Genomic DNA, 14,150 nt, shown 5'->3' on the forward strand with positions numbered 1-14,150 from the left:
TTCCGGCCAACAATGGTCAAGTGATGAAGGCCATGGATGCCGTCGCAACCCCCTCCCCTGCTGAATCACCCCAAGCTCAGGGGTGCACTCGTCCCACCCTTCCTCCCATGGTGGCCTGGCCCTGGAGGTGCCAGGAGTCACTGCTGGGCAGATCTGGTGGGGCTCCCTTGCCTGAGGCAGCTTCTCAGCTCCACAGGGGCTGTGCAGGGCACTTTCTTGAAGGCACAGGAGCAGGAAGGGCTGCTCCAGCTTTGCATCAGCCAGTGTGGACAAGTTTGCCACTTGGCAAGGAGCTGTGACGTCCCATGTGACTGAGCAGGGGAACTTCCAGGGCGGGCTTACCCCCAGGGCCCCCGACAGCCTACCGGGCAAGTCAGGGGGTCGCATTTAAAAAGCAGGCAGGAACCTAGGAGGTCGCTGCCTCCTCACTCCCCTCCAGCACCCCTCCTGCCCACACTGCAATCACAGGGGCTCTGATGTGCCTGCCCTCCTCACTGGGGTGTGGATCTGCAGGGGGTTCACATCCTCTGGGTCAAAAACACAGGTGCTGCAAAGGGGCACCAGTGAGCTTGCTAGGCAAGATGACGGTGTCATTCAAGTTCAACTTGTCCAACAGTTCAAGCTCCTGACACAAATGGTTGGCGTGTGTATGACAGGGCTAGGGGCAGAAGCAGAAGACTGGTAATGTCCCACCAAGCTGCTTAGGATGCTTTCCACAGGGTCTTTCATCTACCAGTTTTAGTTCATCCTCCAAAACGCTGCCTTCGGCTGGCGCCGCGGCTCACTAGGCTAATTCTCCGCCTTGCGGCGCCAGCACACTGGGTTCTAGTCCCGGTGGGGGTGCCGGATTCTGTCCCGGTTGCCCCTCTTCCAGGCCAGCTCTCTGCTGTGGCCAGGGAGTGCAGTGGAGGATGGCCCAGGTGCTTGGGCCCTGCATCCCATGGGAGACCAGGATTAAGTACCTGGCTCCTGCCATCGGATCAGCGCAGTGCGCTGGCCGTGGCGGCCATTGGAGGGTGAACCAATGGCAAAAGGAAGACCTTTCTCTCTGTCTCTCTCACTGTCCACTCTGCCTGTCAAAAAAAAAAAAAAAAAAAAAAAAAAAAAAAAAAAAACCACGCTGCCTTCAGACAAACTTCCGGCGACAGCGCTCAGCGAGATGGTATGTGTTGGGTAGAAATCACATTTTAGTCTATGGGAATTTGAGAAGAAAAAGAGCAAGTGCCGAGGCAAATGAGCAAGGAACAGAAGGGGAGGTGCCCCTTCAAGCACACGGCCTGCTCACCCCAGGCCTACCGCCACCCTCCAACTGCCCAGTCGCTCGGGAGTTGATTGGCTCTGTCTGGACATGGGGTGGATGGAATGTGAGCGCTGGAGGAGAATCACTTCCTGGTCAGAGGGCAACAGGCCTGAACCACTGAGCCAAGCGGTAGCTGCCCCATTCTGTTTGGCTCTCTCCCCCTAAGCCACAGGCAGCAGGGATCCAGGTATCACCGGGTATCACAGAATGCCCAGCTGTTCCCATCAGTTACTCGGGGAACACGAAAAGAGACAGCGTGGCATGGGGAGCACTCGTGTCCTCCCCAGAGTCATCCATAGAAGCCGTAAGCCCAGTGGGATGGCGTTTGGAGACGTGGCCATCAGGTGTGGTTAAGGGCTAGACATGGTCCTCAGGGGGCAGCCCCCAGGCCAGGATTAGTGCCCTTCTAAGAAGAGGCATCAGAGAGCTTGCTCTGTCCCCACCGGGAGGGTCACAGCGACAAACAGGCCATCTAGAAGCCCTACCCCAAACCCCACCACGCCGGCCCCGTGGCCTCAAACTTCCAGCCTAGGGAACTTGAGGAGACACGCTCCTGGCAGTCTTGACGGCAGCCTGGGCTGATGGAGACAGCCACATTAACCCTGAGCTCCCACCGCACAGCAGTGTGAGCTCTTCTTTACAGAATGGCTTTCTTCCTGATATGGACGTCACTGACACCAAACGCATTCCTCCCACCGAGGCCCATTCCTCATAACACTTGTTGCAGGAGACACACGCATGCCCTCAGCGTGCATTAACAGAGAAACCTGTCACACTACTTCCATGGGCATCTACGCCCAGAGAGGAAGCCGGCCGCATTCCCAGGGGGTGTGTGGGAGGTGGGGTGGAGTGAGGGGGCAGGAATCCTTCTGCTTCAGACTGCCCAGGGTCTTAGGGTCCTCCACGGTCTGCAGCATCCCCACCCTCTCCTTGCACTCTGCAGACCCTGGCTTCCCGGCTATTTCTCCAACACCGCCGCCCGCCTGGGTCCTTCCACTTGCTGCTCCCTCTGTGCCTGCTCCCCCCGCCTACAGGCATGGTCACTGCTGTTCCCCCGGATCCGTAGCAGACACCCCATACCTTCTGCTGAATTAAAGAAAAACCCACCGGGAATGCACCGCCCACTCCTCTCTACTATTTTTTTTTTTTTTTTTGAGATGGTCACTCTCTGTGTATATCTGTTTGGCTTATACATGTTTGTGTCTTATTCTTTTATTTATTTATTTATTTATTTATTTATTTATTGACAGGCAGAGTGGACAGTGAGAGAGAGAGAGACAGAGAGAAAGGTCTTCCTTTGCCGTTGGTTCACCCTCCAATGGCTGCCGCGGCTGGCGCACCTCGCTGATCCGAAGCCAGGAGCCAGGTGCTTCTCCTGGTCTCCCATGCGGGTGCAGGGCCCAAGTACTTGGGCCATCCTCCACTGCACTCCCAGGCCACAGCAGAGAGCTGGCCTGGAAGAGGGGCAACCAGGACAGAATCCGGCGCCCCGACCGGGACTAGAACCTGGTGTGCTGGCACCGCAAGGCGGAGGATTAGCCTAGTGAGCCGCGGCGCCAGCATGTCTTATTCTTAATGACTACCTGGTTTCTGAGAGGAAAACCAAATTTATGATCATTTGATCACCTAGCTTCAGGACAACTCTTCACTTACTGTACCGCAGCTCTACCCACGCAAAAGCAGGGTCGACGTCACCCTCAGAGAAAAGCTACTGAACACAGGTTCAGCCTTCATAAGTCCAAGGAGCTTTACTCTTTGCAGGTGACCCAGGGAAGCCCTTGCTTCCTCCTTCCTGTTAAACCAGTCTGCCCAGTGTGCCCACCTGTGCCTGGCACAAAATCCAAAGCCAGCTCAGCCAGGAGCCCGTGCTGCCCTGACCCCCAGGTCCAGGCAGTGACCCACGGGCCCAGCAGTAACCTCCAGGTCCAGGCAGTGACCCCCAGACCCAGGAAGTGACCCACGGGCCCAGCAGTGACCTCCAGGTCCAGGCAGTGACCCCCAGACCCAGGAAGTGACCCCTGGGCCCAGGCAGTGACCTCCAGGTCCAGGCAGTGACCCACGGGCCCAGGCAGTGACCTCCAGGTCCAGCAGTGACCCCCAGGGCCAGGCAGTGACCCCCAGGCCCAGCAGTGACCCCCAGGCCCAGTAGTGACCTCCAGGGCCAGGCAGTGACCCCCGGGCCCACCAGTGACCCCCAACCAGACCCAGGAAGGGCAAAACCCGCATGCATCTTACGCTGACTGAGGACCTCTCGTTGCCCGCTGTGGTGATCTGCACGTTGCCCAGGTGTAGAATGGCTGCCAGGATCTTAAAAACGTCCATCTGGAAATCCTCCTTGAAACCTGGGAACACATTCCCCCAGTCAGGAGCACTGTGTCTCTGCTCTCCGCAGTGAGTGAGCACCGGGTTCTTCCCAGGCACCTTCGTCGCCATCAGGGCCACCGCTCCGGGCCCGGTGCTGGCCTCGCCCCGCTCTCCTCCGGGGCTCCAGGAGCAGCCCTGCGCATGGACAGCCCCGGGGCCCACTGTCTTTGCAGCTGGTCCTTTCAGAAATAAACCCTCCCTTCTGTGGTCCTTTTGTGAGCGTGCCCTGTGCTTCCCGCTGGGACCTTGGCTGACACACATGGAATATAAGCCATGAACATGGGACATGCTGAGCACATCTCCAGGAACTGAAAACCAAAGAAACCTGCAGCTTAGGAGGGCATTACATGGGATCCCTGCAAGCCGTAGTGGGGGGCTCCCACTGGGAGCCCGGCTTCACGTGGGCCGGGTCCCATCACTGCACCATAGTGACACTCCATGAGGTAAGTGCTTGGACACAGGCATGGCATGCGTCCAGCCTCCATCCATGTGAGGCCCATGAAATCATCAGGTCTGGCCCTGTCAAGGCAACCACAGGCAGGACACAAATCTCAATAGATCTATATTGTGTGGCCGGCAAATGATGTGATAAATATCCAAATGGCCCTTGGCAGAGAAAAACGTTCCCCACCCCGGGGAGACACCCTGGCAGGTGGGGTGGGCACATTCCCATCTGCATCTAGCCTTCCTGTCCACACTGGAATGGAAACTAGAAATGAAGCCAGTGCCAGGGCTGGTGCAGCAGGTCAAGTGGCAGCCTGCAATGCCAGCATCCTGTATGAGCTCTGGGTTTGAGTCCCAGCTGCTCCACTTCCAATACAGCTCTCTGCTGATGTGCCGGGAAAGACAGCAGAAGATGGCCCAAGTGCTTGGGAGAGCCAGATGGAGTTCTGGGCTCCTGGCTTTGGCCTGAGCCAGCCCCGGCTGCTGCATCCATTGGAGGAGTGAACCAGAGGATGGAAGACTTCTCTTCCTCTAACTCTTTCAAATAAAAAAAGAAATAAATGTTAAAAGGAAAAAAAAATGGTAGAGAAGTGCCTCCCCTGACATTCTCCAAGCAAAATGTAGCAGGTCCCGCAGAGCTGCTGCCGCCACCACGCTTCTCACTGAGACCTGGAAGACGCTATTAGCAGGCAGGTCACGTGCTTCGACAATTCCAGAACCCACCCTGTCCTCTCTACCACAAAGATGGAATAAAACCAAAATCCCAAAAGGTTTGAAGGAGCAGGCAGGCATTTAGCCTAGAGGTGAAGACACCCACGTCCCATACTGGAGTACCTGGGTCTCACTCCCACCTGTGGCTCCTGTCTCCAGCTTCCTGCGAATGCAAGCCCTAGGACACAGATGGCTCAAGTGACTGCGTCCCTGTCACCCATGTGGGAGGCCTGGGTTGAGTCCCTGTTGACCAGTTCCTGGCTTTGGCCCCCAGCCCAGCCCTGGCCATTGCAGGCATATGGGGAGTAAACCAGTGACTAGCAGCTCGATCACTCTGTCTCTCTCTCACTTTTACACACACACACACACACACACACACAGTGAATAAAAATAAAAATAAAAATAAAAAAATACTTCAAATCAAAACTAATCAGAGAACTCCAACTCAATGAGAACCCATGCACTTGCTGCCTTTTCAAGTCCGTCTGGAGAGAGGGACGCCCGGGGGCAGCAGTGGTTCTGGCCAGCCCAGCCTGGGGAGAGGAGCAGCCATCAGAGGACCCAGTCCCTGCCCTGCCCCCATCCCATGAGAGCCCCCAAGTGCGACCCACCCAGCTGAGCCTGTTCTACCAGGAATCAGGAGACTTCATATGAAACATCATTTTAAGCCACTAAAGTGTGGGAGACAGCACTAGTTCATCGGAATAACTATGTTTTCATTATCACGGACACAGGCTGGTGTCTTGACACATGAAAAAAAGAGAAGAGAATATATGACAAGTGATAATTAAGTGCTAAGTCTGAGGCATAACTGCCAGTGCACTGGCCATCAGCTGAGAGGTCCAGGGGGCCACATCTTGACATAGTACTCTTGTTGGGAAGTGAGTGGGGGCAGAGTCCGTTGGAATCCAGGAATGCTGGGGTTCTGTCTGGCAGGGGGAGGGTGTGGCTGCCCCAGTCTCTTTCCCCGGCCCAGCTATGGGAAGCACTGGTCTGTTCTCTGGGGAGCTCTGTCTGCAGGAACCAGGCCTGGAGTGGGGCCAGGGCCAGCCTCACCCCGCTCTGCTGTCTGGAGCCTGTGACAGTGATGTAATTTGTGTGAGGCCATGGCAAAGACTCCTGCAACTTGGTGGTTTTTAGAATCAGGGAGGGTTTCATGGAAGAGGAGATCATTTTACTCACTGGGTGGTTCAGCCTTGGGCAACAGGGAACACAGGAAGTGAGAGAGAAAGGCAGGGGGTGATGCTGACCTAGCACCTGCTGTGTGGCCAGCCAGGTGTCAGGAGCTCGTTTAAACACAGCTCCCTTCCAGTTAGGGGTCATGAAAGGAAGGTGGATGGCCATTCTACAGGTGAGAAAACTGAGTCTCAGAGATGGTACCTCCTAGCATCATGCCCATTAGGACTTGGATTCGTGTTGATTTGGCCCCAAAGCTTCCTTTCTCCCCCATGTCACCTTATAGATGGGGGAGGGGCACTCAGAGGATGTGGGTCAAGGTACCCTCGGAGCCTGGCCAGAGCGAGGCTCCCTGTCCTCTCTCTGCGCTCCCCTCAACGGAGTGTGTTACACGAAGACTGAAATGACGACTGTGTTCCTTTCAAGACAACGTTAACCAGTAGTGAATGTGTGCATCTTACTGTGACAAAATCTGTAAAGTGCCCTCCTCCTGGAAGTGGTTTGAGGAAGCAGAATCTGGTGGCAATTTTGCCTAAGAAACCACACTGGGGGCCACCGCCTACAGTGCCGGCATCCCATGTGCACGCTGGTTCAAGTCCTGCCTGATCCACTTTTGATCCAGCTCTCTGCTGTGGCCTGGGAAAGCAGTAGAAGATGGCTCAAGTCCTTGGGCCCCAGAGGAAGCTCTTGGCTTCGGATCAGTGCAGCTCCGGCCATTGTGGCCAATTGGGGAGTGACCCAGTGGTTGGAAGACCTCTCTCTCTCTCTCTCTCTCTGCTTTTCCTTCTCTCTCTGTGCAACTCCAATTTTCAAATAAATAAATAAATCTTTAAAAAAAATTAAAATTAAACCACCATGGTTTTAGTCTCTCAAATTCTATTTATTTATTTGGGAGGTAGAGAGATGGACAGAGAGAGGTCCCCTCTGCTGATTCAGTCAAATGCCTCCAAAGGTGAGGGGCCCAGAGGTGCCAAAGCCAGAAGCCAGGACCTCAACCTCTGGCCTCCCAGGGTGTGCAGCAACAGGAAGCTGGATCAGGTGTGGATGTGGGACTGGATCCTAGGTGCCCCAATATGGGAGGTGGGCGCCTTAATCAGCATCTAACCTGGTAGGCCAAACACCTCCCCTACCCCATACTGCCCAGTTTCATTCCTAAATATCCAGTGGCGCTCCTCTTGCCCATTACTATGATATATTTAACCTCAGTTTCTTTGCATTTACATTCAAATATAGCTAACCAGGCCACAGTAATGAAAACCAATAACATCTGAGATTTGCTTGGGATGTGAAAATGGCCTGTGGTCTGACACTGATCAGAAGATATGACTGACAGCGACCTCTAGAGGTCTAGATCTGGTGGCAGAGACTGGACCACCTGAGCCATCACCTGCTGCCTCCCAAGGTGCGCATTAGCAGGAAGCTGGAGCTGGAAGTGGAGCTGGGATTCAAACCAACTCGCTCTGCTAGAGATGCAGGTGTCCCAAGCAGTATTCTAACTGCTGGGTCAAAGGGTGACCCCTTGCATGAATTTTCTGAATGCCGCCGTATGTTCTGACTGGCTCATCCTAAAGATATCGGGAGTCCTCAGAACCCGTGCAAGCTTGCTTTCTTCGTCTTAGAGAGAAAGGGGCCACATCCCTGGAGGCGCCTCTTCACTCACCCAGCAGCGAGAAGGTCCTCTGTGTCTCCAGCATGTCGGCTCTGTCATTCACACCCTCAATGACAGTGCTGCCTCCCATTCTCGTGTAGTGAAATTCCTCCGCACTCCCTGGAACAAAAAGATTCATCACACCCACCACTCAGCAAAGTGAGCACACGTGGCTATCAGAAGCCAGGGGGGGCGCTCACACGGAGGGACCCATGGCCCGTACTTGACACGTTACTCCATTTATTCCTTACACCTCCATGTTGCAGAGGCAGAAGCTGGGGCTCCGAAGAGTGGGTGGCTGCTCACGGCCCCACAGCTCTCAGCAGGGCATGGATGCAAATACAGGCTTAACTCGAGGGCGCGTGGCTTCTGTTTTTACACCTTATTTTTTTTTCTTAAAGATTTATTCATTTGAAAGGCAGAGTTAGAGAAAGAGAGAGAGAGAGAGAGATCTTTCCACCTGCTGGTTCACTCCCTGAATGGCTGCAACAGCCTGGGCTGGGCCAGGCCAAAACCAAGAGCCTGGAACTCCACCCAGGTCTCCCACATTGGTGCAGGGGGCCAAGCACTGGGGCCATTTTCCAAAGCCTTTCCAGGCATATTAGCAGGGAGCTGGCTCAGAAGAGGAGCAGCTGGGACTCCAACCAGGGCTCACAGGGAATGCCGACATTGCAGGTGGCGTTTATCCCACTATGCCATTGCAATGCTGGTCCCACGCACCTAACCTTTTATACAGCTTTACTGGGACTTACCGACTGTACAATAAACCCAATGGGCTTTAACATACCTGCACCCTTATAAAGCCAGCACCACAATCAAGATAACAGTCTTATGTACATCCAACATTTAAACAGTACAAGACCTTCAGAAAACTCAACACATTTGCTATTCATATCCTGTGTGGTGACTCCTCCAGAACTAAACAGGGTAAGCTCAACACCCACACACCAAGAGTGACGGCTGATGACTGTGGTCTGCCACCGCAGCACACATGGCCAGGACAGCAAGCCATGGGCGCCCAAGGACACAGCTGGCGCTATGTCCTCTAGAATTCGTTATGATGACAGCTAACGAATGAGCCTGAGTCATTATGCAAATTTCATTATGATAGGGATGGGGCCGGCGCTGTGCCGCAGCAGGTTAGAGCCCTGGCCTGAAGTGCCGGCATCCCATATGGGTGCCAGTTCTAGTCCCAGCAGTTCCTCTTCCCATCCAGCTCTCTGTTATGGCCTGGGAAAGCAGTGGAATATGGCCCAAGTCCTTGGGTCCCTGCACCCATGTGGGAGACCCGGAGGAGGTTCCTGGTTTCGGATCGGCACAGCTCCAGCTGTTGCGGCCATCTGGGGAGTGAACCAGTGGATGGAAGACCTCTCTCTCTCTCTCTCTCTCTCTCTCTCTCTCTGTAACTCTTTCAAATAAATAAAATAAATATTTTTAGAAAAAAACTTATTACAAATCATAAAAGCCAAACATCACGTTAAAAAAATTACGATAGAGACGTTTTGTTTCAGAAGATAGGAAAATCTGTCTCATATCCTGGAAACAGTCTCAGGATGTCCAAGTAAAAAGGTAAGTTTGGGGCTTCCAGTGGGGAGCGCCAGCTGCTGTGAGGCCTTCTGTAGGTGGTTCTGCCTGGAACCCCTCCATCACCCAGCGAGCCTTGGAAGGAGTCCTATGGCTGAAGCGTCCCCTCTCCCTGCACTCACCCCGACCCCTCAGGTCTTATCCAGCTGCTTTGTTACCTGCACTGACTCCGCCCCTGAAACCCAAGGGTCTCACTTCTACGGGCAAGACTCTTGGAAAGTTGCGTTACTACGGCAAGACGAAACCCAGGCAGGGTGTGAACCGCCACGGAAGAGAGAGCCTCCCAAACTTCACCCAGCGCGTACCCAGTCTGAGAGGCTTGAACTCCGACTGCTGTGCGGATGCGCAAAGCTGATAGAAAATGTGGTAATTCCGCTCATTTTCTGCCTGGAAGACAAAGGAAAGGCCTCAACAGTCACACAAACGCTTCCCAGGTGAAACCGCCAGGTTTAAAACTCGGGGTCCTAGATGGCTAACCTGGCAGGGCGACTCTGCCGTCATGGGCACTGGGATCCCCAGCCAGCTCACAAGTGGGCCCTTCCTCTCTACTGGGTGGGAACTGGGTGGCCCAAAGTCATTTTGTAAGCATTGACCCAGAGGAAAGGTCATTCTACCCAAACAGTCCGTGGGGTGGGAATGATGGGATTCTAACCATGGTCAAGAAACCTTCTGCAACGTTTATGACTACCTTCCTGCTGGGCCCAAACTCTGACAATTCGCTCCATTTTCCTTGACTGAAAAAAAAAGGCCTTTCCCTTAAAACTTCCCTCCTTAGCGCTAATCCCATTCCCTTCCTGAGAGGAAAGCCAGAGTGACAGCTTTATTTTATTTATTTATTTATTTATTTATTTATTTTTTGACAGGCAGAGTGGAGAGTGAGAGAGAGAGAGACAGAGAGAAAGGTCTTCCTTTGTCGTTGGTTCCCCCTCCAATGGCCGCCACGGCCGGCGCACTGCGGCCGGCTCTCAGCGCTGATCCAAAGGCAGGAGCCAGGTACTTATCCTGGTCTCCCATGGGGTGCAGGGCCCAAGCACTTGGGCCATCCTCCACTGCACTCCCTGGCCACAGCAGAGAGCTGGCCTGGAAGAGGGGCAACCGGGACGGAATCCGGCGCCCCGATCAGGACTAGAACCTGGTGTGCTAGCGCCGCAAGGCAGAGGATTAGCCTAGTGAGCTGCAGCACTGCCCAGAGTGACAGCTTTGTTTCAAACAGTTCCTGTGTTCTTGGAAGATAAACTTGATTTTCAAAGTGTAAAGATTTTTTTATAAGCCCCAAGTTGAAAAGTTTTAATTTTTTCCCTCAGTCATACAATACCACTGATATTAGACCTGTTGTCATTTTTTTGTTTTTAATAAAAACTTGATTTTATTTATTTGAAAGGCTGAGTGATGGGGTGGGGGAAAGAGAGGGAGAGGGGTAGTGAGGGAGGGGGAGAGGGGGAAGGAGAGAAGGGGAGAGGAGGAGAGGGGGAGAGGGAGAGAATGAATCAATCTCCCATCTTCTGGTTAACTGAGCACAATGGCTGGGATTGGGCCAGGCCAATCCCATTCAGGTCTCCTACATGGGTGGCAAGGGCCCAACAGCTTGGGCCATCATCCACTGATTTCCCAGAAGCATTAGTGGGGAGCTGGATTGGCAGCTAACAGCCAGCCAGGACTGGAAACAACACTCCAATACAGGAAGCCGGCGTTGCTGGCGGCAGCTTAACCTGTGCCACGACAGCAGCCCCCGATTTTTATTTTTAATAAATGGGGAAAAACATATCCAAACTACAAATGAAACAAAGAAAACTCTGTTCTTCAAGTCACAAAAGCATGCATATTGTCTAATGAGACTACAAGTGTAAGCAATACTTAACAAGCTGGGGGAAGGAAATGCAGCTAATGCTGTCTTTCTTACTTGGAAGACAACTCTGGATTTCTCCAGGAGGTAAGTCCTCATGTTGGCGCCTATAATTTGATTCCTCTCATCGAAACTGATTTCCGTGTATTTCCCAAACCGACTGCTGTTGTCATTGCGGGTGGTCTTGGCATTCCCGACAGCCTGCGAAAGAGCGGAAGCCCTTGAAATGGCAACAAAGATCTTTGCAGCAAAACGACCCCACCAGCTTTGAGCGAGATCCAATCCCAGACGCTGGGGAAGGTCTGACTGGCAGGGGGCGTCTGGGACGGGGGAGGAGGAAGGCGGCGTGAAGCTACAGGGAGCACCACAAGTCCCAGTGGGCGCGGGCCTTCCTCAGCCTCACGGGGAGACACTGGAGAGGATCCCCGAGAGAACGGGCTCTGGTGTTGCCTGGCCCCGGCGCCACTTTGGCTGTGTGTGAAATGGTGGAAAGGCAGCTCCTGGTCCAAGTCTCAGCTTCTCTGTCTGTGGTAGGGAAATCCTACACATCACACCGAATCATGCACTTCTCTGATTGAATGCTAATGTGCCCCCCTTACTCCCACCCCAGATCCACGTGTTGGGATCCCGAGCCTATGGACTGGTGTGAGGGGGTAGTGCCTTTGGCGGGTCATTTCATCCCAAGGGTACAGCCCTCGTGAATGGGATTTACGTGCTCTCTACAAGGGCCCAGAGAGAGAGCGTGCTTGTTCTTTCTGCATTTGAGGCTACCCTAAGAAGCCATCAGTCTGTGGCCCGGAAGACATCCCCGGCCAGAACCCAGCCCCCTGGCCCTGGGCTTCCCGGCTCCTGACATGTGAGTGCGCCTTTCTGGTGCTGCCGAGCCACCCCGGCTCCAGCTCTTTGTCCTGAATGGACTGAAACACTGGCAGAGGTGGAGGAGTCAGTGAGATCATATCGAGTGCCTCCACCCATCCATGCCCCAAATACTACAGGCCCCCCAGCAGAACCTGACATCCTGCACCCAGCCCTTACCGCCAACCCCACTCCTTGCCATTTCCCTATGCAATCTTCCCATTCAACCCAAACACTGCCTCCCCCTTCCCTCCCTCTCCGACTCCTGCTCTGGAATGGCACTTCTCCCCGGCTTCCCCGCCCCCTTCCCGAGGACCCTCCTCCCGGAAGGACCCCTCATGCACACACCTGCTGCACTTCCTGCCCAGCTCCTCAAGCTTCCTGCCAGCGTGTATTTACCGAACACCTACTGTGTGCATGAGGGCTCAGTAAGAAAGGAGACACGAGGAGAGAGAAGCCACAAAATGACCCACAGGCCACTTAACGTGGCACTGCCTCTGGACGGTTTCCCACCATATCCGGGAGTGTAACCCAGGTTTCTGTCTGGTGGGCCCGTGCTTCTGGACTAAGACTTCAAGCTCATTCTTTGCTGACGAAGAGTCCTTGAGGATTTTCTTTTGCAGAAAGAGAGAGAACCAGGAGTCCAACATTCCTAGTGGTCAGCTACGTGTCCAAATAAATGCAAATCAGTCCCGCTGATCTGGGTGCCTGCTGGCCTGCCAGGTGGAGTACTCCTTCCGGCCGGGGCTGATCTGCAACCACCAAGGCTCGCTCTCCAGCCAGCTCAAGAGAGCTCCAGCGAGCTCAGGGTGCCGGCTCTGTCTGTGCGTGAGGACACTCCCCCCAGGGACACGAACGTCCACTGGGGCCTTTGAGCTCCACAAAGGAGCCAAGGAGGAGCGCCAGGGACAGGACGCAGTGTGCTCCGCCCCCGCCTCCTCCAACGCCCACCGCAGAACAGGTGCCCTGGCTCTGTGCCGCCTCCACCTCTGTGCTCTCGGGGGAGTGAGAGCTGGTGGCGGCAAGAACGGCACATTCGCAAGCCCACCCGCGGCTGCACGGCGGACGCACCTCCGTGATGGGATTGGATGCCAGCACCTTGTCCTCCACGTGCGCATTGCTGCCCGACTTGCTCACGGTGGCGAAGTAGCGCATGGCATAGCGAGCCGACACCGTCTTCCCCGCGCCCGACTCCCCGCTCACGATGATAGACTGATTGCGGTTGTTTCTGGAGCAAACACACGAGAGGGGTCTGAACGTTAACTTCTTCCCCAGAAAAAGGCCATACGATATGCTCATCAGAAGACCTCGAACTACAGGAATGGAACATTGGTTTCGTGGCTCTAGGGATGGGGAACATCCGGCCCACAGGCTGTACAAGGAATATGAGGTCATCTGGCCTGGCCCTGCCAAGGCACCTGCAGGTGGGACTTGAAATCCAATAGATCTACGGCAGGCTCATTTTTTTTTTTTTTCTTTTTGAGATTTATCAATTTATTTGAGAGGCATTGTTACAGAGAGAGAGAGAGAGGAAGAGAGGGAGTGAGGGAGCGAGGGAGCGAGAGAGGTCTTCCTTCTGCTGGTTTACTCTCCAAATGGCTGCAATGGCTGGAGCTGGGCCAGTGCAAATCCAGGAGCCAGGACTTGGGCCATCTTCTTCTACTTTTCCAGGCCATAACAGAGAGCTGGATTGGAAGTGGAGCAGCCGGGACTTGAACTGGCGCCCATATGGGATGCCGGCACTGCAGGCGGCACCCTTACCGTTATCCCATAGCACCTGCCCCAGGCTAATTTTCAATAGATAATTATATATGGCCCATAAAAGATGTGATAAATATCCAAATGGCCCTTGGTAGAAAGAAGGTTCCCCACCCCTGACTAATCACTTCAGTGAATTTCCTTCTCTTTCCTGCCTAGGTGATCATGTAGAACACACAGCTCTGTTTCCTGCTGTATCCTTTTTGCCGAGAGTCCCCTGGCTCAAGCCCAGGTTCAATGGCCCACTAGAAGGAGTTGGCCAGGAGTTGCCCTCCTGTAACACAGTATCAGAAGGAAACAAGACAATCAGCCGAGGGAATATGGAGTGGAGGAACAGGTGTCCATGCCCACAGGTCCTGTCCCAGTGCAGTCCCATGGGCCACACCTGATGGCCCCTGGGAAATGCTGTGTGCCAGGGAGACTCACTAGGGACTTGGTGGCCCCGTTTGCTTGGCACAAACCAACAT

General features: G+C 54.2%; 1 protein-coding gene across 1 annotated transcript in view; it reads right to left on the reverse strand.

The window, feature by feature from the left end:
* The window catches only part of MYO5C (myosin VC), a 95,217-nt gene that overhangs the window by 62,046 nt on the left and 19,021 nt on the right, over positions 1–14,150 (reverse strand). Inside the window, exons 5-9 of the mRNA XM_008268992.4 lie at positions 12,997–13,153; positions 11,128–11,271; positions 9,533–9,614; positions 7,656–7,763; positions 3,536–3,642 (exon numbers count right to left, since the gene is read on the reverse strand). Of these exons, the coding sequence (XP_008267214.3) occupies positions 3,536–3,642; positions 7,656–7,763; positions 9,533–9,614; positions 11,128–11,271; positions 12,997–13,153 (598 nt within the window). The remainder of the gene's footprint in view (positions 1–3,535; positions 3,643–7,655; positions 7,764–9,532; positions 9,615–11,127; positions 11,272–12,996; positions 13,154–14,150) is intronic.

This window comes from Oryctolagus cuniculus, chromosome 12 (assembly GCF_964237555.1).
Source record: "Oryctolagus cuniculus chromosome 12, mOryCun1.1, whole genome shotgun sequence".
Lineage (NCBI taxonomy): Eukaryota > Metazoa > Chordata > Mammalia > Lagomorpha > Leporidae > Oryctolagus > Oryctolagus cuniculus.